Source organism: Tetrao urogallus (assembly GCF_951394365.1).
Source record: "Tetrao urogallus genome assembly, chromosome: 3".
In the NCBI taxonomy this organism is placed as follows: domain Eukaryota; kingdom Metazoa; phylum Chordata; class Aves; order Galliformes; family Phasianidae; genus Tetrao; species Tetrao urogallus.
The window spans coordinates 48152401-48177860 of NC_136815.1; the positions used below are offsets into that span (position 1 = coordinate 48152401).

Sequence of the window (25460 nt, forward strand, 5' to 3'; positions counted from 1 at the left end):
ATGAGTAGTTTCTGTTTCTCCAGCTGGCACTATTTAAATGAAGACAGTCAGAGCTGAATGGGCTTTGCATTCAAATATCAAAACTAATAAACAACACAAATGCAAATTGCAAATGCCAGAGAGAGAAAGTGAAGTTAGAGGTGAATTATGGTAGGAAAACAACCTTTGCAACATGCCAGCCCAGTAAATGCCTATGAAAATCATCTAGTCTTCTTACCTGTGGTCAATCCTCCCCATCTTCTGGTGTGATTTCTGTCTCTTTATGTACCACTACTTTGGTCACTGACATGTCAGGGTGCTGCTCTTTGGCTTCTTTAATTGCCTGAGCCAGCGCCTATCCCAAGGAAACCACAGAAGGGCAAAAACAAAAAGGAGGTGGAACATGCATGATCAGTAGCAAGGTGGAGAGATTCATGAGATATTACACAATTTACAAATGAGGAAAATGATTAAAATATGAAATATACTATCACTGATTTAACTACTAGTTCAGTTTAATTTAAGGCATGTCAGTTTGAACAGTGTCTTTTAAACCAATGTTTAATAATGTTCTGTTTGGCAGTCTTCAAGGTAGCCTTGAACAGCTTAGAGATTTTACCTGATCATGATCAATATCTGCATCTCCTGTGATGACTATTCGTTTTTCAATTCTTGTCTCTGAGATGCCTCCTTTCACAGTCTAAATGAGATTGATAAATATATATCAGTAACTGGCTTTAAAGAGTGATGCAACCCATTTGGAGGATGATCACAAATCCAGATGTGGCTGAATTGAACAAACTCTAGACACACAGAGGGGATAACCCTGTACTGCAATTGGAGCTTGCTCTGAATGGGGGGTTGGACCTCTCCAGAGTTCCTTCCAACAAAGACGACATTGTGATTTTAACCAACATGTACACATCAAGAAAGATATTTGCAAGTGGTGGATCAAAAATGCTATTAGTGGTAAACTCATCCCATGAAAAGAAGAATGGACATACAAACAGCTCATATTAAAACCTACATAAGTCTTACTGCAGGCTTCAGAAGAACAGAGAGGCTGTAAAGCCCTTGCACAGCTCGTCTACTGAAGGGTGAATTGCAATGCAGAAAGATAAAACGCTACCTTCATCACATACTAGTAAGAGAGTTGTCACTGTACAGTGTTTCTGCTGAGGGAGGTCCTGTTACTGACTTGCTGCCTTGAAAGTGGAAGACCCAGCATAATTTGTCTGTTCAGCCATAAGCTTTCTGTCTGACTGCAGGCAAGCTCCTTACAGTACAACACAACAAAACAGCAACCACAGTATCTGAGCTGACTGAATGTCCCATTATGACTGTATGATGCAGATTTACAACACCATTTCAACACTGTGCAGACCAAATAGCGCAGGACTTGAGAGCAGTATAGTCCTGTCAATACGCACTCATGCTGAGGAAAATTATTCCTTCCTTTTGAACCATTTGATGCCAACTTGGCTACATTGCTCCCTGTTTCAGAGAGTATTTGTTTCAGAGAGTATTCAGAGAGTATTTATTAATGGTTGTAATAGCTCTGCACAGCAGTGGAGACATACCTGAGGGGTTTATACTTTTCAGATCACTACTATTAAGTCCTTGGATGATCGGTTAATTAAGGTAGTATACCCAAAGACAGGTGAACGAAGACAGAAACCCAAAATAGATAGGATTTTGTCCAGAGATTATAAGCATGTGTCTATGTTTTAAAATAACAGAAGCTAAGTAAACACAGATCCTTCAGAAAAAAAAAGCTTCCCATTTCCAGAGGACTCACTTTGGTGATGTGTGTAGTGGTTGTAGTGCTGGTGGTTTCAGATGTGATAGTTTGTGCACTCATCAGCACACCAGGCTCTGAGTCAGCACCACTATCCACCTAGAGAACCAAAAAACAATCATCAAAAGCATACTCTTAGGCACAGGAAGACAAGAACTAAATTCCCTATTTTTATTTTTCTTCATAGAAATTTATTTAACAACAGGGTAACAACTGCTGTTAAGGTGATTATGTGTCGGTAATTCTCTCTGCATTAAGACTCTACTTCTGGAAGGACAGATGAGAAACTGGGGCTTTGAAATGTAGTTTTATCAGTGTTCTTAAAAGGCCCTACATCAAGACACACCAGCCACCTACAGGTACACTATACTTATGTACTTACTCCCCATACTAGTACTGAATTCTTGAATAACAGTTCACACTAAGGAATACACTAAGATATGGATGAAGAAAGATGGCTCCTCAAGGCCACGTTAATTAGATGTTGGCTTCTGTAGGATTTCTTACCTGTGAAGACTCATATGTAATGGTTTTTGTTTCTGTATGGACTACTGGCACTTCCTTTGTTGAAATTTCAAGGTTTTCCCCCCCAGTAGAAACACTACTGAAACTGATTGTTTCAGTCTTCACAACTGGTGACTGTGTGAACAACAACAAAAAAAGAGATTGGAAAATTTAGTAAAGATTCTGGATTTCTCAGAAAGAGTGTTTTTTTGGGGCGGGGTATGGGGAGGGTGTTGCTTCTTTTTGCATAGGAAAAGAAGGGGTAGCAATAGAAAGTGGTCTACGTTTTAAGAAAAAAAAAAAAAGAGAAAAAAATCCCTTTGTTGTAATGGTACACACACCTATATAGTTATATAGTGCTGGCAGTTTGACACTATTCTGGATTACAAGAGAATGAGCTTCAGGAAAGATGTAAATATTACACATATTCTGAGAATGACAAGAGAATAAATCCTATTCAGGCTTACTTTTCCATTCAGCTTTCAGAAAAAAAGGAGCAAAACAAGGTCTCCCTACCCTTCTACAAAATGCTTCTTGAAATTCTGCTAATGGGGCTAACATAATAAGCACAGATTGCTTAAGACATAGTACAATAATCTACAATTGTATCAAGCATGGAAAAAAAATTATTTTCTGTCTTTGAGGACATGCAAACTTTGCCAATCCTGATGGATTTTCCCAAAGAGAATGCCAGCTGAATCCTTGTTGCCCACTGCATAAAAAGCCAGCAAATGAGGCATTTCTCCACAGCATGAAAAGCGCTTTTAAGTAAAATATGCATGGCATTTAGCCAAGGATGGAAACCAGCAACAAGCCTTGCAGGTGCCATGCAAGGAGGAAATAAGAGGAGAAACAAACTGCCTGCTGTAAAGACGCAATCATACAAGTCTTGTACTCTTTACTTTCCATGAGAGGAATTGACTTAGTCCACTACCGCATACATTTACAACTCAGCACAAGAACTGATTTAATAATGAGTTACCTCAAAATGAGGTTTTCTTTCCAAAGAGTCTGAAACGTGGACTGTTGTACTGTGCTCCTCCGCTTGCTCATGAGAAGTAGAAGCAGCAATGCCTTCCTGTTTCATTACAGCTTTGTGAGCCTCTTTTTTTTCCTCTTTAGCCCCCTTAGTCACAGCAGAGCCCTCCTTCCCTTTTGCACTAGCAGATGCTGCCTGAGCCTGGGCATCTGCAAGTCCAGCCACTGTAGCGGGATCCCCACTCGCATGCACATTCATCCCACGTCTCTCCTCGATAACCACAGTCTCCTGTACAACCTTCGTCACTGCGTCCTGGTGTGGCTGAGCCTCTTGCTTCAATTCGCTGGAAGTTATCTCCTGAGATGTCGTCGTGTCTATTCTCTGTAGGGAAAGAGGGAAAAAAAATATTCTCATGTTGAAAGCAGAAAACGCTACACAGAGCAGCTCCTCAGCTCAATGTACTGTGAACATAAATAAAAGTGGGGTATTACATTTTGCCAATTTATTTCTCTCGCGTTGATGGATTTTCACTCTAAGGACATAATCAGAAAAGTAGAAATGAAAAATAAAACAAGAATTATGATTTTAGAAGTGAAGAGAAATGTCAGTGTTTTTATCCTTGGTAGTTTTGTGCGAGTTTTATAAAGGCAAAATACAGCACCCTGTAAAATGACCAAAATAAAGTGAAATGAGATTAAAAAAAAAACACAACGCTTTTTTTTTTTGTTGTTTTTTCCCTTTTGGTGAAGTTTCTGTTGTGATCTGTTGTAACAAAGGACAAGGCACAGCAATGCCATGCGTTAGTCATACAGGCTCTGAGTTATGCATAAAAACAGGATACAGAAGCAAATCAAAAGTAATCATTGTGCAGTTATAACACCAAGGGATGGAATCAAACAGCCACCTGTGCCCAGCTATGGGAAGTAGTAGTAACCCCTCCTATGAACTCAGTTGGCTTTCTGGCGGACTCTATTAAACTGAAGATATCTGAGCCATCCAGGGTTTTTTCACCAGTGGACTGTTTAGTCTAAATAGACAAAGAAATGGAGAGTCATACACAGATGAAAGGTCGACCCACATGCACAGAAATACTAATTGACTGGAGGCAGAGACGGAGGAAAGGAAGAGAAGGTTGCGGGGCACAGAGAGGTTGGGAACAGATAAGGATGGGAAAATAAATTAGAGCAAATTCATACTGGCTGTAGTAAGCAATAATTACAAAGCATAGTTGTTAGCACTGGCGTTTTGCTCGTTCAAGCAAACCTTATTACCCTTTGGTTAACAAGCAACAGCGGCAACACCACATGTCAGTAACATGGATCTTTAAATAAATCGGAAACGTTGGAAGCCTTATATAATGCCTGCTTTACACTGTGGTACAGCTTCAAATCATGAGAAAAAAAATAAGCTGGGTTGGCTGCTGTCAACATAAAGCCAGGCAGCAGGAGAACTGAAAGGCAGGGTAGTGTGAGGGCATTGCCTAAAAGAAGTCATGCTTTAATCTTTAAACTGTGGCATGAAGTCAAAGCCCCTTGTTACCACTACTTTTGACGCAGATGACTCAGTAACATAGTGAGCAGTAGCAATGGTAAATGGTTGTTCTCTGGAGTATCTCCACTCAGACACGCTTTTATCTTTCCAGGCAAATGCCCCTGCTTTTGCAGCTTCACCATCAAGGTGCTTTTCTGCTTTGCCAAGCTGCAAGCTTCTCAGTAACTGCACATCTTGGTCCATCCTTAGTGTCTTTTTCAAGCTCTCCTCTTCAGGACTTTGCAACTGAGATTCGGCTTCCTTTATAGGTGTCAGTGAGTCAGACAGCTTTCTTTTTGTGCTCTGCACATCGGCCTTCTCCTCAGCGACAGGCTCTACAATCCCATACTTGGCCACTACTGGAATGATTTTCACAGATTCTTGTCCTTCCTTCTCCTTTTTTTGCAAAACTTCTACAGAAGGCTGTACTGTTTTCTCTCCCTCTTTAGTTTTACTTGTCATGGTAACAATTTTCCCAGACACAGCATCATAGGACTTTCCTAAGGTGAACATTTTCTGCTTATTCTCATCTTTGGATTGTATTTCACTTTCCAAGTCCTCAAAGCTCAGAACAGTACTGGATTTTAGTACCTCAGGCGGAATGCCAGCTTTACTGCTCACAGTCACCACTTTGTACGTCACACTTTTTTTCGATTCACCATCAGCTACCTCAGAAGGTACTTTGTCTATAATAACCCAATCCTCAGTGCCCTATATTTGAGATATAAAAGCTATATTAGAATATCTGAAGGTTTATCTGTGTTTCAGGAGCACTAAAGTATGAAGTCTTTTAAGAAATCAATGCTGCCTCTTCGGAAAGCATAAAATAATTTTACCACTGAACTTCTTAGAGCAGTTATTAAACAAATAAACAGCATCACCTTAGGCGAAGTTAGATTTCTTGTAGGTTTCTTCCTGTTAGAGGCCCGTATAATGTGGACACAAAAAATTACATTTGCCACACTTTTCTACAGTAATTTGAAGAGGAATAAAATGATCATTGGGATCATCTTGAGGTTAAAAATCATACATCGCCATGGTTCGCTATGCTACTTGAAAACAAGTTACAAAAATAGGGCAAATAAGCCCATTCAACTGGATCCCATTTGCAACAACCACACTTTTGATGAGGTTTTAAAACAGTATGCATTCATATGTAGCTGCAGTCTACACTGCAGTCTGCTTTTGTTAGAAAACATCAACCCCCTTCAGCATTATTTAAATATAATAGTACAACACAGGAAATGCCATACTACTAAGGATATTGAACTGAAGACAACGTCTTTTTTTCTCCTTATGCAAGTATACTACATGATTTTCTCTGTCTACACAATCAGCATCCACTAATTTGACCATAAGACTGTAACTTCTGCATTTAACTAAGCAAATGTGGTTATTTAAAATCGAATGAATTAAAAATAACCTCTAGGGATGATGGGATACTTTTCTGGATAATGATTTGATGAGAAGTAACCAAAGTGTCAGCAGATTCTCCTTCCTGTAGCTTCTTCTCTATCACACTCGGCTAATAGAAAAACCAATAAGAACACAGAGTTCACCATCACTCAGTAATCTGAATTCACTTGACAGTATATAGGAAATTCATTCTAATGACACAAGTGCCCCATTCATCACAAAGTTCTCGTGTAACTTATGCTGGAAATGCATGCACAACTGCAAACAACATCCACAAATAGCACTATGCAAGTAGAGCTGTAACTAGCAGAGAAATCAATCTGTATTAGATAGCCAGAAGCACTGGAGAGACCACATTCCTCTGAACCTGGCCCACAAAACATCTGTCTCTAAAATTAGGAAATAAGTATGAAAATAATAATTAAAAAAAGTGGTCTGGAAAGGAAAAAAAGACAATAAACAACTGTCAGCCTATCTGATTGCATTTCAAGAAAGTATGATTAGTTTTTACCTGCATTTCAAGGAATGTAGTACCTCCTTTCTGCAATACTATGAGTTTTTCTGATTTTTCTCTTTCTTCTTTGGTCTAATGTCAGGGGAACAAATGGTTTCAGTAAATGGAGGGCATACAGTCCACTATACTATACAATAGCTTATCATATTTCTTTATAAAGTATTTACTGCATGATAAGTTAGACAACAGAACTAAAATAATTTTACAACTGAGGCCTCTCTCTGTTCACGACATCATATGGATGCAAAGTAGACATAAGTATAAAGCCTGCATAACTGGAAAAAATAACAAATTGAGCAATACTTGGTTGTGGATGTGTGGCATTTATTTTATCCTATGTCATTCACTTAAGTTTGTCTGGTGCCATCTGATGTGGCTTCCATCTACAGGCTAAGAACAGGGACCTGCACCTCACTCTGGCTTTATTTCTTCCCTAAATTTCCAGTTTCCTCTTACAGAATGACATCGACATCCTCTTTGACTTTACCCTTGGTTTTTATTTTGTTAATATGACAGCTTTCATGTTCTGCAGCTATCTGGCCAACGTTATAGTAGCCATTTAAAATTATTTCTCATAACTAAATAAAATGAAATAATTTCTTCCCATTATTGTGAGAACCAACTGGTGACCTGACAGGCTCAATCCGACCAAACACAAACATACCAAACACTCCAAGTGTGTGTTTTACTTTCCTCTCTGTTCTTCTTTTATTGTAGTAATCTTGAAGAGCTAGTTGTAACAGAACTGAATACACCTTTAAAGTGGCTATTTTGAGTGAGTGAAGTGTGTAGCATCTTTGCGGATGTTGAGCTACGACACAAGGAAGGTGTAAGTGCTTTGGATCCTGACTGCCTCTGCTGATTTTGACTATGCATGGCTGAAGATTTTCCTGACAAATTATTCTATCAGCAGGATGTGCAGTCTGAAACAATCCTGCCTAGCACAGACAAAAAGGATGTCATATGTTACTAGAATTCACCTCAGAATTAGGTTCTGAGAACTCAAATCCACTCATATTTTTCACAGCAATTCATTTAGATGCATGTAAGGTATAGTAACTGGACATTGCTTTTGAGCAAGTTACTTTCCTCCAGTAAGAATGCTACCAGATCAGGATATTTCTTGCCCTTTTTATTTCCAAACGAATGCTTAAGCTAGTATGTCTTTCCTCAGGGTAAAACCTACAAAACTGTAATGCTTTGCTACTGCTTGTGCGGTTTAATCAACATTTTGTTATTAAATTTGCAAAATAATTAAGACATGAAACAAACTCAGGGGGTTATTTGCTTCACTCACACTCCTCTGATTTGGATTCAGCTTTCCAGCCACTCACTCTTCACCAGGTCTTTACCTCTTTAATACGTTAGATGCATTCTGTTTATTAGACTTACGATTTTACTTTTAAGACAGAAAACCTGCATTTTCATCTACAAACATGTTTGTAAGATCTATTATGATTCCTGAACAAGACAGTAGGAGGAGGTGACTGCTCCCCTCTGCCCTGTACTCATGAGGAGCAGTACTACACCTGGACCACTGCCTTCAACTCCGGGACCCTGTCTCGCTCCAATTTATAGGCAAGTTTTGAGACACTGATGTTAACAGAATAATATCTTACAGGCCCACAGCACAAGAACAACATGAACCTATCAGAGAGAATTCACAGGAAGGCCATGAGGCTGATCAGCAGGATGGAGCACCTCCCCTGTGATGAAAGGCTGAGAGAAGTGGAGTCATTCAGCCTTGAGAAGAGAAGGCTCCAAGGAAACTTCACCGTGGCCTTCCACTACTTGAAAGGGGCCTACAGGAAAACTGGAGAGAGACTTTTTACAAGATCATGTAGTGATGGGCCAAGTTATAATGGCTTTAAACTAAAAGAGGACAGATATAGTTTAAATATAAGGAAGGAAATATTTACTGAGAGGACAGTGAGGCGCTGGCACAGCTGCCCATGTAAGCTGTGGTGCCCCATCCCTGGAGGCGCTCAAGGCCAGGTTGGATGGGGCCCTGGGCAGCTGAGCTGCTGGGTGGCAGCCCTGCCCACGGCACGGGGTGAGACTGGGAGGGCTTTGAGGTCCCTTCCAACTCAAAGCATTCTATGATTCTATGATCTATTGGTCCTAAAAAGCAAGCAGTAAACATAAAGATGATTCCTGTCAGACAGAAGCCAGATTAGCACAATGGAATAAAAAAATTACCTTCATGCAAACTACTCAAGCAAGTTTCTGTTTGCACTATTGGATTTAATCAAGACGTTCTCTGCTTGTTATAAACACTTCTGTATTTTAAGGCAACACTAATACTATATTGTTGCCTCTACATCTCATTATCTACCCATAACCTAAATAGAAGACTACTTTTTAGATGGTGTTAAATCCTCACAATCATTTTAGACTGCACAGTGAGCAAGATTTTGTTCCTGCATGAAAATGTGCATGCTTAGCAATCTACACTGACTCTTCAATGGGTAACCAGCAGACGGCAGCAACTATCAGAATCCTTACGGAAAGTGGGCAAGCAGGTCCAATTATCATTATTTCTTCTTCATCCTTACAGACTGACAAGAGTTCTGCCCTTTGGTCTGTATTTTCTTGTCAGGCCTGGTACTGTACCTCTGCCCATGTTGCAATGCCACTGCTCCCAAGCAGTCACCGTTATTTAAATTTTCCCTCAATCACTGTCATGTTTTGTTTCATGCATGGGCAAACTTCCTCAAGCTTACGGAACCTGTAAGGAAGCCTGCATTTTGCACCCTTACAGAGACCCAGTTCTGCTAGGTGGCTAGCAGTGAATTCTGCAGACTATCATTATGCATATAAACATCAGCTATCTGCTTTTCCTTGTACCTTTGCTGGTAGAGTCCTGAGAAAATAGAGCACCTGCAAGTATGGAGGGGCCTCAAATATCTTCTGAGAGCTACTCTAAGTAAAAATGAATACATAAATATATTATGAAGCCTTTCAGATCTTGCTGACCTCTTCAGGCACTAGTGGTTCAATCATAGGAGCCTCCTCCTGCCTTGCTGCAAGCCGAACGGGAGATGTGGAAAGCCTCTTCTCCCACTCATTAGACACAGCCGTTTCTGTGGAGGTTTCCAAGAAGGTTCGTTTCAGCTCGCTTATATTGGTCTGATGTTTCATCAGATCTTCCTGGGTTTTGTCTAGGTCCTAGATAGTTTTAAAAGAATAGAGCAGTTTGTAATACATCCTAAGCCGACGAAATTTCAGAGCCAAAACACATAACTCGGTTAGTAAAGAGGAAAGTAAAATCTTGGGGAGCCAGGGAGCACATCACTAACACAACACTCTGTGAAAATGTGGCATTTTGAGAGGTAACAGCATAGCATATCTCATACAAGTGAGTATAAATATACTCTTAAGGAGTTTATCCGTATCACTACAATTTACACCTGATAAGGAGGCTTCAAACAAACATACATATGCGCGTGGAGGCACACACACATACGCGCACGCATTTACATATTTATAGTACAAGTTAGAGGAGTCGTTGTAATCTGAGAAAAAATATCTACTTAATTTACTAGCAGGTGGGAATACACAGCTCATGCATCATAGTGCAGATCCACAGTTTACCACTAAAACTAACACACATGTACGCACATGCACTGGTATATACCAATACCAACCTCTAACATAAGATTACTATGTTTGACATACACATTTTCACCCTGTATTCGCTTAATCAGACTATTCTGAAAGAAGTGAAAAAGAAAGGGAAAGGTAAGGGACACAGTATTGAAAGGATACAAAATGCTGTTTCTACACATTTCTTCACAGAGAACCAACAGTAACATGCTGGGAGATATGAACACCTCCAACAACAGTACTTTAGTAACATCTGGACCTTCCGCTTCTGTACCTGTGCCTTTAGATCTCCGTCCTCCTCTTGATCCGACTGCCAGCATGAGAAAGATTTGAAAAAACACCTTACCCATCCAATTACAGAAAGCTTTACAAATGTTGGTCAGTGAACTAGGTTCAGAGCACATTTTCTCTTTGTTAAGGACTTAAGGAGAATGCACAGACACAGTAGCTGACTGCAGTTTTTCTAATTCAGAGCAGGCCTCCTCCTTCCAAAGTTGTTAATTTTGTACAAATGAGTATTTAATATTTCCCTTTAAAATTTCCATGACTATTGTCTAACTTCCATTATTTAATTCTCTATTATCATTGGTGCACTCTACTTTTATAGGTCCTCTAGCTACGTATGGAGCAGAAGATGGACTTTATCAATGAGATCATTGCTGGTTTAAGACCAAATGGCAATAACAAATTCTTCAGAAATCTGTAATCCCAAAGCTTAAACATATGATGACATCTCCTGGGTCACAGAAGATGTTCTGTATAAATAAGACCAAGGGAAACATGCGCAACAACTTCTAAGGAATGAAACACATCTTATTTTCAAAAAGTGCTGTTTCCTGAACCTCAGTCCCATGCCACATTAATTATAAATTTACTTCATTTTAGTCTGCATATATTCTTTCAGCACCTATCTGCAGTGGAGATTTTAGATTGCAAATACACAATATTCACTGCATCTCATTTTTTTCAAAAGCAATGCAAAATGGATCACGAACAGAGTCTATTTTTGAAGGATTTCATTTTCAGATGGTAAGTATACAAACTTCCTGAAAATTGGGCATCTATAAGAAAAACAGAGGTTCATAAAATCCTCACCTCTAAAATAAAAATGGCACATAGGAAGATTATTATGATTTTTTGCTAAATAAACTGAACATTTTAAACATAATGGCTTTGGGATTATGTTATGCTTTCTGTATGACTCAAAGCCTGAAGCTACGGAGTGCAAGTGATTCTTCAAAGCATTTTGTGCTCCTGACTGTACTCAACAGACGCTGTGTTGTTGCTCCATTTGGATTGTTAATGCTTGCGCCTCTATTTTGACTTAATTTTTCATACAGTTCTAATTAGTGAAATAACCCACTGGAAAATCTTTATCTGTTGACTACTTTATAATTCAGTTCAAATCTATTCTATTTACAGCCAAAGCCAAATTGTCCTGACGCGTCATACACAGAACTCTTCCTTGACGATAATTTTAATGGTCTGAAATATTAATGAGATCTTACTGAAAAGCTACAGTAGTTTTTGCAGCAAGGCTCTGTCTTCTACCAGATGTCAGACCAAATTCAGCTCATGTTTGCAGCTGCAACCATATTAATTATGAAAGCATTATATCCACTTCACTAAAGTCACATAGGGCTGAATTTGCCTGCAAACCCTACATACCACGCTGTGGATAAGAAGCTTATCAGCATCAAGAAAAACCCACTTTTTAATGTTCCACATCTGAAGACAATACGTGGATTGCAATCTATGCATTGTTGAAGATGACATGAAATTAATTGCACTGATGGTATTTATAACCTGGAAATACCTTTTCTCAGAAAACTTAAAAACTGTGCTGTAGCTCCTTCCCCCTGCTCCCTCTCTCCAACAGGCAACAGATTTTAAGAGCAAAGAAACAAGCACCAAACACCATGACACGACCAACCAGGTAGCCAGTGTTTGCATGGGTGATGCTGCTATCATCCCTCTATCTGCACAAGGCAGCGTCGTCTCAGCAGCCTCCAGATAAAATACAGTAGTAAGAGCGAATATTAAGGGTGTGCCCCAAGAACTCCGCTGGCCAAGGGAAGCTCTCGCACATGCACAGAGTGGGGGCCCTACACTGCAGGAGGAGACATGCAGTTCAGCATTCATGCCTGGGGTCAGGGAGAAATGAAACCAAAGGCTCTCCCCTTCAGTAACTGGGGGCCATTGGCTGTACAAACCTCGGTGGCAGTGGTCTCACCATCAGCTGCAGTATCCGTCTGCTCACTGTCAGTCTATTTTGTTAGACAAGTAACCAGGTTCCGAGAGGAAGGCAGGAATAAAGAATAAACCCATCTCATCAGTACACGCTGGCCACACAGGGAGCCATTAAATTCAACATCCCTGTGAACTGCATTAGCATTGCTTTTCAAACCACGCACAAGTCAAAGAAGCAAAATAAAGGTGCTATATTAGTAAACAGAACAGACTCAGAGGAAGACTCAAGGCGTACTGTACACAGTATATGGCGTTACTGTAACAAATTTTTAAGCCAAACAAAACATTACTGGATAAGTCTTATTTGGATAGCAGATTTTTTTTTTTTTTTTCATAAGAAAGCCAGGTGGCTTTTAAAAATCTAAATCTAAAAAAAAATAAAAATAAAAATAAAAATTAAATTAAAATTCTATTTTCTAAAGAAACTTTTCCTCCCAAAATGATTTTTAAAAAATGTTGTTTATCAAATTTTTGTTCTAGCCAATAGAGATTAATGTGGTGTTTGACCTTTTATCTGGAGGGGGAAAAGATTATTAAAAAGAAAAAAACTACTTGAACAGTCACCTGACTTTCAGCCCCTCATTTGTACAGAAAAGTTGTCTTGTCTCCACATTTACACACTATGAGGCTGTCTGCATTACCAAGGAGTAGAAATAACCATACCCCCTCCTGTCTAACGAGTAATGGTAGGGCTCAGATCCCACTTGGTTCCAGTAAACAGCAGCTGATATTGTTACCAACAGCAAAAAGAAACAAAACTATCATTAAAAAAAAAAAAAAAACAAACAAAAAACAAAAAAACACACTTCTCATTCCATTTCAGAATATGAATAAAAGCAGGAGAAAAATAAAAAGTAACTCCCTCCCTCCTCCCCCCAACAACACTCACTAGGTACAAGTGATAAAAAGGAAACAAAGCACAGCATTGCTCACACTGGTCTGTCCCTGCTTTGCTCCAGTAGAACACTGACACCATGAAGAAAGTTTTAGAGGAGAGCTCGTGTCAAGGCATAAATCAAGTCAAGTGTAGATTATTACAGGCTGGGAAGATAGCTTGAGTGATTGCTTTTGATGTTATGTAAGCTTGCAGAAAACTATTAAGGAAAGAAAATACTCCCTAATGCCCCAGACTGGCACATACAAGTTGCTTTAGCATCAGTGGATGCTCTTATTTTGATTACTGACTTTCTGTGGTCTCTAGATGATCTACACATCTCATCCTCAGATCACATCAACATGAAATGGGAGAAATAGGCAACCTACTGAGAGACACGGATGCAGTATCACTTTTAACTTTGAATTTTTTATCTCCTGTCATTTTATGACAACTGCAGTGGTTCATAAAGACACTTTTTTGAATGTTTTCATTGCCTTTTTCTTTACTATTCCTTTCTTCAAATAATTTGTAATTGTGTGACAGGCAGAAGAATAAGCAGATATTCTGAACTACTGGGTAAGTGCACAAATGCAAGATAGATGCAATTTTTCAAGCAATAACCACTCACTAAGCAGACCACTTTTGTTTTTAAATAAAACTATACTGCCAAAATAGCCTACTTAGCCAGGCAAGCTACTTTCACTAAAGTGTCACAAAAAGTTTGAAAATTGTTTCTTTATTAGCAAAGAACTTCATTTCTTTATAACATGGGGAGTTGTAAAAGTATGGCAGTATGAAAAAAAAAAAAAACAAACACAAAACCAATGCATTTTTACTCCTATTTCATAAAAAATAATTAAAAAAAAAAAAAGAGGAATTGATGAACCTAGGCATCTAAAAGGAAATAAAAGATTTCTGTCAAGACACTTTTCGTCTAACACATATTGCATATTTAAGAACTTGAAGCTGGGAGCATTTGTTAAATATTAATAGCAATGTTAGCTAGGTACCAATGGAGAATGTAAAGAAACCTAAGAGGACAGATCCTGTGTGACTGCACAGAGTTCCTCCAGACTCCCTGCATCGTTTAAGGGAGGACTGAGCTCAGCAAGGTATGAAACACTGAGTGTAGCTCTTCTAAGTGCCTTCTGCATCACTGTGTCCAATATTTTGTGAACTGGAAGCACATTTTTTGGGAAGAAGATTTTATTTCTTTCCCCATAATAGCAATAAAAGCCTAAATAAGGCACAAAACTCAGATTACTGTAATGTACATGTCTGCTAAAAAGCCAATCAACAGCCACGGAGCAGAAATTGGCATTATTGGGTCACTTGAAGTGAAGACGACTGCAGAGCAGGGAATGGTGAATTAATAGGCTCAGCAAGGCAGGTCTCCTCAGGAGCAAGAAAGGTTGGGCTCAAATCGTAAGGGCTGCAGTGCACCAACAACAGGCAGCTGCTGCTTGTGCTTGTGGGCATGTAAGGGACTGGAAGGGAAGAGAGCAGCTACCTCCTGAAATGCTGTGGCTGCACATCCTCTAGTTTGCGATCATAATTGCTGTGATTTGTTTTGCCAATGTAATGCAGACATGCCCAAGTTTAAAACATACTCACTGTCATGCAATGTTTTGAACAAGAAATGCCCCCCGGATTAGGCACAAGTCTGTGTTGTCTGCCAGAAAGCACTGCCACAGTAATCACCTTTACAAAAGAGCTACATTAAAAACTCTACTTTGTAACACTTCCAAACTTCACTCAGTAAGAAGTGCTCATTTCTGAAAGAAGAGCAGACAAATGCATTATATAAATGCTGCCTCATTCTGGAGCTGGCACTGTATTAACACTGCTCTTGCTATTAGATTAATCCTAGTACGGAACTAATGCAAATTGAGAAATAAACACCGTTTCAAAGTGAAGACACGAAATGAGACAGCAAAATTTGGGACACTTCTTATCAGAAATTGCACCTCATTACTTCTTAGTTAGGCATTACAGAGCCAAAAGCATTTAACGACAATATTTTTGCAAGATAAACTGATACAACTTTTGGCTTTCCACCAAAAGGAAATGAAATCCTGTACCAAGTAATAGAAAAACAAACAAACAAACGAAAAAAAAAAAAACATTGTGGAAGATTTCACAAACATTTAGATGCACAAGGTGTTTACTGGAGACAACCAGTGCAATGGCATAGACCAGTGGTCAATACAACTTTTTACAAATAGCTAGCTGGTCAGCAAGTATCTGATCTGGTGTTGTCACACACAAAGCAAAAACCATACTTGTGCATTTGAGGAGAAAGGGAAAGGGGGGAGAAAAGAGAAAAAATTACTTCATTATTGTATTCTGCCCACAAAGAGTATCTAGGCACCAGCAAAAATAACTCTGTTACTTAAACAAACAGATTCCTTTTCTTCTTTTGGATATATTACCATGTCCAGTGCTCTCAGAAGCACTGTATGTTCTTCTGCAGTTGGTTTATTATCTGTGATGATAACCGTGGTGACTTGAGGCAGTGATTGTGGAGGTGATAATTTAACACTGCAAAGTTAACATGACCCACGTGGCATGCTCTGGTAGCAGCTGCACAACAGCTGTTCCAATGTGAACTCTCATTAATACACTGGATTTAAGTATGGGAAAACAGTTTTACCTGAAGCAGAGTGGGCTGAGGCCTAAAATCCAGATCCAGGTTTCACTGGACCAGAAAACCCTTTCTAGGCTTGTGCTATGGCTAATGGCTTATTGCAAAAAGCTGAGCCTTCTTCAATTTCAAACACCCTGAACTTGGCGTGGACACTCATTGACTAACTGTTTATATAAACATACATACATGTGCATGCATATATATGAGGGCTGCTCCAAAAGTAGTGTCTCTTATTTCAAAGTGTTGGCCCATGAAGTCAGAGGCGGATGTTGGTGGTACGGCAGCAGAGGTTGAATTTTTCTGCCAGTACTTTATTACATTTTGATGTTGTGTGACAACGACAACAGAGGGGCAGTCTGAAAGAATGGTGCCTGACATGGAAGTGCGTATGAAGCAGAGGATTTTAATTCCTCCACAGGCAAATTGGCACTCATGGACAGTCATAGATGCTTGCTGAACATTAATGGAGACCAAACAGTGGACATAAGCATAGTGAGGTGGTGGGTGGTGCGTTTCAGCAGTGGTGACAGACGGTGGGTCACCTCTGCTGGTGCATATATTTACAAGCAGTGGCATGCAAGCTCTTGTTCATTTCTGGATAAAATGCACAGCTAATGGTGGTGGTTATGTTGAAAAACAGTGTTTTGTAGTGGAGAATTTGTTCTATCAAATAGTGTCATTGTACTCTTTGTATCTGTAGTCATTTCCATGGAAATAAATAGGAAGCATTACTTTTGGAGAGACTTACATACTTATGCATCAAATTGTACTTCCTTCCCTCTGTTTAGAATGCTACTCTAACACACCCTAGCATAAAGACACGGGGAAAAAAAGCCAAACAGATCTTGGTGGGTCAGAGGCTTCAATGCTGACTGGTGACAATTTATTTAGCAAAGGTCACTTTGCATCAGCCATCACAGTTTGAACCAAGCCACTTACACACAGTGTTGTGCCTAACCCTGGGCTCCAAGCTGCACTCCCAACACAAGAAAAAAAATAAAATAAATGAAAAAAAAAAAAAAAAAGAAAAGAAAAGGAACAACCCCAAACCAAAAACACCCCATCCCTTCTAACATATCAGCACAGACAGAAATGAGGCTCTGAAAGTAGGACCACTATTGCAGCAATCTAACACTGGTTAGGACTGAAGCACTGAACACAAAAAAGAGTGTTCGATGCCGAGGTACACACCTCTTCCTCTGAACTGTCACTCAGGTCATTGGCAAGTGAGGCACTCAAGGAGGCCGCCTTGGGCTCCAGGTAGCAGAGGCACATAGCCAGAGGAAAGGAGAGAGTGAGGGCACATGGCACTGAGAAAGAGGCAGAGAGCAGAAAGAAAAAAATGAAGAGGAAGCAAGGCACGAGGGAGGGAGAGCGGATGGGAAGGTAATGCTGCACGCTGGCAGGCAGGAGGTTTGTTTCTGAGAGGTTAGGGAGCGACAGGTAGCCGTCATCATCCAGGAGGGAAGGGAATGAGTCAGGAAGTTGCAAGGAGAAGGAAAAGAGTGTCCCGCCTTTGCCGGCTTTTTGCTTATAGCCGAAAGCCACGTCTTGCTCTGCGGAGCAAACTCTCCCTTTTCTGTCGGAGTCCGGCTCTGCCTCCCCGTGCTTTGAAGCACCCTCGTTGGGTGACTCACAGCCTAAGGGCTTTTTTCGAGCGCTCTCCTTGCATCTCCTGCGAAGCTTGGCTGAAGATGCATGGGGACCAGGCTGTGGGGATGGCGAGGAGTGGAGTGAGTCAGTGCCAAGAAAAGGTGGCTGGGGACAGAGAAAGAGCAGCAAACAAGGCGCAAAAGCAAAAGGACAAAAAGAAAACTGTCATTAGTTAATTTTCTTCCGTGATGATAAATAAGATATATATATATATATAAAATCATAAACAGCATCTTAACACTACAGCTTTTAACTGAGTTAAATTTTGCACGTTTCCATGCTGCACACTACATGTATGAGTGAATAATGGTTACAGCTTACAAAAGGCAACATCTCGATTCAGCATTTGTCTAGTCATCTGCAGCGCACAATTTAAATCAAAATCTTCACAGCTATGTGTGGAGGTGATGGTGCTGCCAATTTTCGCCCACTGCACAACTTTCTTCAAATCATAGGGAGCTTTCAAACATGAAGTACAACAAACAAACAGGGGCACATATTCCTAGTATCAACAGTGCTTGTGGTGCTGCCCTTACTTGAGTCGTGGGGAGACAGAGTTGGAGCCATGTGATTCCCACCTATGCCAGGCACAGCACCACTGATAATTATTAAAATCCCTAAGATTTTAAATTCTGTGTGTCTAAATTAGTGCATTACAACATGTAAAAAAAATGCTATATCCAAACATATTCTGCTTTTGGTGGCAGATAAATCTATAGGTCAGTATTAGTTTGATATCTGCCCGAGCAGCATTTCCTCGGCCCAAGTCCCACAGCCATGCACCCATCACACTGGCCCCATGCAAAGACATTTTCTCTGCAGTCAAAAAGTGAGTTTTTGTTCCTTATGAAGAAGCAATAATATACCCACTGCTTTTGTTACAAATTTTACTGCAATCAATAATGTCACCAACAAGCAGAATTTGCTTTAATGCAACACTTGCATGGCATTCAACCATTCTTTAAGATAACTCAAGGGCAAAAAGAGGAATGCAATTCAGGAGGGTACTTGCTTCTAGCTGACATACAACACACTTCCTAGCGGACAGCCACAACTAATCTTCAATCACAGTCACACCAAAACACCCTGGTGCCAACAACCAGTCTTGCTGCTGATGGAATTTTGGCATTTTGGCTAAAGTCAACTGGGTGCACTTAGGTGAAGTGACAAACTGGCTCACTGACAAAGCCAATTACCTGAGCCGTTCCACTGCTTGTCTTCTTGCTGAACTTAGCAAAGACATCACAACTGCACTCACACTGCAAACTCCCAGGAGCAAAACGATTCAAAGACAAAATAGTCTTTATCTGCACAAGCTGGTGCAAAATCTGAGCCAATAAGCTGGATCATGATTTTAGATACAGGTGGCATCAAGCTAGTTACTAAGCCTAACCTGCCTAACAGCAGGAATGGGATTTTCAGCCCAATGTTTACATAGAGGCGTCAATTCCCTTCCTCCTAATATTTTGCTTCTCTCTCTTCCCTCGTGGGAGAACAGGTTAAATTTTTATTTTTTAGATAAATCTACCAGTTCCGGCAACTTAGATTCCAGAAATCAGCAACTAAAAACAAGCCTAACTTAAACAAATATCTTCTTTGTGAGCTTAATGCAGTAAACGCAAGCCAAAATCGAATGCTAATGGACTCATAGGACTTTATATGAGCAAAATACACAGAATTTCTTCCCATGCTGTAAAGACAAAAAAGCCAAAGTAAATTTCTTCTTTGCTAATGCAGACTATTCACTTATGGACATCTCTGCAGCATTAATATTTACAATAATGAGTAAAAAGTATGGATAAAGCAAAGAAAAAACATCCTAGTAGGAAAAGGGTGCATCAATGTATGTGTCCTTGAACAGGAATATGATTTCAATCATGTCCCATGTTTCTTGAGACTGTTCTCTTCATAATGAATGACAAACTGTTGGCAGGTCCAGTGTGAAGCAGGACTAAGATCACTATATAATTACAGGTCTGAAACTGTTAATAGGTGGTTTAAACAGAACCCACCTCCTGGGGATTAGAAGTCATTCATTTGTGTGTGTTTAAGAATTATCAAGATGTTTTCCTAAAAATAGCTCTGACTATTTCTAGCCATCTCCAAGGAACACATGATCTTTGAAATACAGCTGAACCTCTCCACTGACCTAAATTAACACTCAGAGCAGAATTAGTTTCAACTGGATATTCTCTGCATATATGATTTTCATCCATGTTTCTCCATGCAGAAACTAATGGAGTTGCAAAGAGACTCTAGTTAAATTCTACAGAGATTCTCTTTTTAGCTCTACAATTGAAGAAAATCTTTTCTCATCTGCAGTTTCGGTAATTCAGTTCATTTCTGATTTTTGTATCTTAAGTGCAGCTCTTTACTTGAGGACCTGTTCCTTTTGCTATGTACCTCATTATGTGATAAGGCTCGAAGTTCAGGCTCTCAGACTGGCATTCCTGATCAGTTTTGTAGGTATAAAGGTATGAAGTTTCTTCCTCGCAAATGCAGAGCGCAAATGTTGCTTAGTAAATGTGTCCCTTAGCAAATTTTTTGAATGATATCCTATATTCAATACTCTGTATTGGTTTTTTTCTCCTCAAAGTATGAGAAAAAAGACATTCTACACTGTCTTTTATTATCCTACCTCATTTATCCTCACTATCAGTTTTAGAAATTCAGCATCTTCTCCGTCTCTCTGATTTACCCCTTCTTAGTATCTCAGTAAATGCAGCTGTGCGTGTTACTTATATGCAGTGGTAGTGGGATTGAGCTTGGTGACAGACAAGCCAAATTTAGCAATTGAGTAGAGAGAGAATCATCAAAAAAAAACCAATTTTCTTTGGTGAAAACTTTAGAATAAAGTAAATGCTTTTGTAAGCCAGATAATCAGCTTGTAATAGTATGCTAATAGCCAAAAGATAATAGGAAAAAATCTCACTGAAATATATACAGGCAAATACATTGCTATGGGAAAGGAATGAGAAAAGTACAATGGGTTAAAGAACAGAGCTATGTATAAGGACACAGAATTACTTTGTTGCCCTGACAAAAAGTAAAAGAATGTGATAACCACACTAAAGTCAAAATACAACTGAAGACCAAAAGAGCAAAATATGCACTTCTAGGCTATTTTTTGATCCACTGTTAAATGGATTTGCTTCACAAAATATACACTCCGATGCAAGAATTGGCTTTTAAATCATATGAAATGCAAAAGGACTATACAAATATTGATTCAAAACATTTAGATACGTATACGTGTATTGTGTATATTCTATGTTCCTCTAAATGCAGAAAGCATCTTCTCCCTTCCTAACAATTCTGTGCTGGTCTGAGCACTCTTCAAGCAGATCAGTTTAACAAAAAAAACCCCTAAGAACTCTACCTTTGTGTCATGGCGTACTGCCGAGATGGGGGTGACTTCCTCTGCTCTTTTCTTTTTGCCCTCTTCATCATCTTTCTCTTCTTCTGCCTTTTTCTCCGGAGTCACAGTGGTTATCAAATTGGTCTGAGAGATGCCCTTTGTTGTGGCGTACTGGCCAGTACCAACCTCTGCAGCAGACACAGAATCCTTCATGTACATTTCATGGTTTTCATTCACTGATGCTAAAAGCAAATATTTAAAGAGGGAAAGTCTGAAATAGCTTTTGCTGAGAAGCTGCATAAAATTAAAAAGCTGGGTTAGTAAAACATCCAGATACTGCTGAGAACAAAGCTACATCTCGTGTCAGAAAATCAGAAGCCTGTGCATACATTTAAATAAACTGCTTACTTGAAATAAAGCCCTTAGCTTTTATATGCATAAACATATATTATGGATGCATATATACGCATTACTGCAGCTAATGTGTGCATTACATAGTTGTTAAATGTTAGCAAGCCATTGCTACTCTAGTCAGAGTAGCAACCAGAAAAAAATAATGCATTGCTATGTATATCAGGCTGAAAACATATGGGAAAACATCAGCCATGGGGATGGAAGAGATTTTTTTTTTTTTTTTTTAATCTGTCAGAATAGAGCAGTACAGATCAAATGCAGGGTAAATAATGCACTGCACTGCAGGAGATGACATATTGATGTAACACACATGAAGTATCTGAGAGACACGAAATCTGATCTTTCAATTATCAAGTATTAAATTCTGTCGGTTAAGTGAACTCGTTATCCTAAAAAATTCTGGAAAGTCATGGCATTCGATTCAATGGATAAAACCAGAATTTTCTAGGATGTAAATGCTTTGATAATTCATTGTACTTAATCATATATTAAGGATTTCAAAATAGAGAGTAAATATACAGATAGAATGTAATACAAACACTAATGTAACACAAACACCAGATCCTGCTCTCTGCTCTGCAATTAATTACTGATTCACCAGGACTAATCAAACGTGTAAAGTTACTTGCATGTGTAGCAAACCACAGGGCCAGGATCACAGTGTAATTAATCATGATGCAGAACATTATTGGCATGTTTTTGTTACAGTAAAAAGATCAGCGAACAAACCATAAGCATTAATTTAAAAAAAAAAAAAAAATCTTTTCCCCATTTGCACTTAGGCAAATTACCATAATAAAAATCTTGCAGAGTCGAACAAATGCTCAGGAAAAGCTTTCAGATATTTTGTCTCTTGGGAAAGAGCTTAGGAGGTGGGAGAAAGCAAAACAAGTAAAGGGAGACATCTTGTTTAGATGTTACAAACGAAATAGTGCAGAAGGGTAATTTCTGCTTTGAGACACATGCACAGCAATCAGGTCACCAGTTGCTTGGTAACAAGCAAGAAGCACATCAGAATTAGAAGGTTCCAAAATTATTAATGACAAGCAGAACCTTTAGGGGGGAGAAAAGTAGGCTTGTCACTAGTACTTTTAAATCAATGCTTCTTTCCTTCCCCTCCCCCCCTCCACCATCAACTATATTCATTGAAACTCATTGGTAATATTCGGCTGGAGAATTCCCTTTTTTTTTTTTCTTTTCTTTCTTCCTTTTTTTTTTTTTTTAAACCATAGTGATTCTAAATTCAGTCTCAATATTTTTTTTTCTACAAAAATAAATTGCAGCTTATTTTTACTCAGTAGCTGACAATAACAGCTGATGAAGTAGCTGAGAGTCTGCATCACGCGCTGGCCTAACTTAGAAGAGCAGCAGACCTTGATTCCACAAGCCACAGAGAAAGTGAGGAGAAGAGGGACCTGCTATTAACCTGCCTATGTTATTCTCCATCTTACATGCTCAAAAGTGATGTATGTAAAAAGGGCTCATCAAACTAAGATGCTTGTTATTACTGTATGAAGGAAAACAATCTGTGAATTTAACTATATACTTAATTGAAAAACTGCATATGAAAAAAAAAAAAAAGGCCAAATTTATCAAAACCCAAGCAATTACTCTTGTAAATCCTGACAAAGCTTGAAGTCAGACTTGCTCAAGTGGGAAAGCCCTGTATGGCAGATCTGGTACTTCGTTCTTTTCCCAAGCAAGAAAGGATGCAGGGATGAGGCCAAGGAGTGGGGCCCATGAAGAGCGGAGTCCCAAAACATCCTGCAGGCAAACACCTTGTAGCTGCAGCAGCAGTAAATTTAGGACATTATTTATCTACAGCTTGTTTGTGGCAACCCACAGGCCGCATTCCCTATAATACTGTCAGGTCCTGGTGTCAGATCTCTTTTCTCTCTTCTGAAAGGGGGCAGAAGTCATGAAGCAAGGACTTGGTTTCCTGCTCATCTCTTTGGGGCTCACTAACTTCCCAAGTGGGAGGTGGCTCCTGAGAAACCACCTTAGGCAGTCATTTCATAAAAGGCTCCAGGACAACAGAGAAGATACCCTACTGAAAGTCACCAAGCTTTGTAGGACCGTCATGTGAGAGATTTACCCTCTACTGCCCAGGTGAACATTCCCACTGCAAAATCTTATGGACCTAATTTCCAAGTCCAGTTATGCAGACGACTATAAGTCATGTCTCCTCCCACACAAGCTGTGCGCTGCAGGCTATTAGTGATACAACCTCCATCACCGGTATGTAGCGAATGTACAGGTACTTACATTCTCCTCTCAGCAGAAGCTCAGGAGGTATGAAATTACAAGAGGTTTACATCAAATTTAAAGCAGTGACCATCACGAGTGTAACTTTTGACCGAGTCAATGAAGAGGACCTTACCCCCATCCAAGCTGCGGGACATCGTGTAACGTTTACTAGAAGACCGCTCAAAGTAAGGTGCGGGCCGGTCTATGAGCGCACTGGCTCTTCTCGTCTGAGCCTGTGTCCTACCACTGTAACGAAACTTGGAGCCCAGTGTGAGGAACTTCTTTGGAGGTGCTTCAGGTAGAAGGAGCCTAAAACACACCAAGTACATAGGGATTACTCCACATACTCCACAGAGCAGCCTGCTACTTTTGCAGAAGGAAGAACACCACTGGGACCTGCATCTCACAGGTCTATGCCAGAAAAAGGGATCAAACAATGCCTCACATATAACATTGTAAGATCTCTTAACTAAAGTGTTAAGAATTTTGGGCCAGATTTGTTAACAGGGATGTAAAATTTTTCAGGTTAGGGCCTTCCCGCCCTCTGTGTTTTGGCTATGGAGTTTGCTGAAGAATCCATCCTCCTGCTATGGAGTTTATGCTTTAAAAATCAACTTCCTATTAAAAAGCAGAAAACATTCAAAAAATGTACAATTTCTTTTTAGATCCTGTGATACTAAGATGAAGTTTTATAAAAACATGCAGACAGCTTGAACCAATAATTTTGGAAAAGCAGAGAAATTCTTCACTTGACTTGAGAGGGAATTTTAAGTACTGAATACTTATTTTCAGGTCTTCTTAGATATCAAAAAAGTAGCTATATATGCATAGTTGCAAAATTCCTCAGTAATGTAAAACTCACATCTATGGGCTGGGTACTACAGGTGACCAAAAAATAGAATACAAGTTACTGTCTGTGTTTTCATTTGTAATTAACTTTTTTATTTTTTATTTTTTATTTGCCTTGTTTTCACTCTTATTCATATTTTTCAGTAACTTTACGTATGCATTATTCTACCTAGACAGAGAAATATATGTGCAGAATAGTCTTTTTTAGGCTTTTTTATTATAGTGACTGATGTTATCATGCAGAGATAAAGCAAGGTAAGAACCATATGTTGATTTTAAACATTTAGTACTTTTATGGAGTGCTCAGAGCCACTTCTTGATCAAAAAGACAATTTGATTTGGAGGCTTTAGTCTCTGCTGACAATTTTCCACTGGATCTTATGGCACACCTTTAGGAAATGACATCCACATACCTGAAAAATGTATGGTGCTCAACACACACTTTCCATAAGCGCTTTGCAGCACGATGATTTGGCAACTTAAACCCAATAGTGCTTTCAAACTGCTCAAACTGGGTAGGAAAAAGAAAAAGTACATTTTTGATGCAGTGCAACTATAGTTAGGCAGTGTGCACAGGTACATAAGTTCATCTTAATTTCCTATCTATACAATCTAAGTGAAAAGATAAAGTATATGCTGATGTATATCATCATATATATACATGCATCCAACAGACTACAGTCTCAGAAGGAAACTGGGAATGGTAACCAAAGGCAGCCTTTGGAGATTGCTCTATGGGGAAAAGCGAGATAACGAGCAAAACATTTTTGATGGTGACACTGATGCTTTATGCACTATACTAACAAAATCATCAGTAAAAACTTGGGAAATTTCTGAGA

At 39.3% G+C, this 25460-nt stretch overlaps 1 protein-coding gene across 1 annotated transcript in view; it reads right to left on the reverse strand.

Annotated features, from left to right (window-relative positions):
• Positions 1–223: 223 nt before the first annotated feature.
• The window catches only part of EPB41L3 (erythrocyte membrane protein band 4.1 like 3), a gene marked incomplete at its 3' end in the record, with an annotated part of 59324 nt that continues 34087 nt past the window's right edge, over positions 224–25460 (reverse strand). Inside the window, exons 9-20 of the mRNA XM_079533012.1 lie at positions 25035–25132; positions 23906–24081; positions 21133–21353; positions 12540–12593; positions 10601–10636; positions 9697–9888; positions 6718–6792; positions 3264–3641; positions 2285–2416; positions 1778–1876; positions 599–679; positions 224–334 (exon numbers count right to left, since the gene is read on the reverse strand). Of these exons, the coding sequence (XP_079389138.1) occupies positions 224–334; positions 599–679; positions 1778–1876; positions 2285–2416; positions 3264–3641; positions 6718–6792; positions 9697–9888; positions 10601–10636; positions 12540–12593; positions 21133–21353; positions 23906–24081; positions 25035–25132 (1653 nt within the window). The remainder of the gene's footprint in view (positions 335–598; positions 680–1777; positions 1877–2284; positions 2417–3263; positions 3642–6717; positions 6793–9696; positions 9889–10600; positions 10637–12539; positions 12594–21132; positions 21354–23905; positions 24082–25034; positions 25133–25460) is intronic.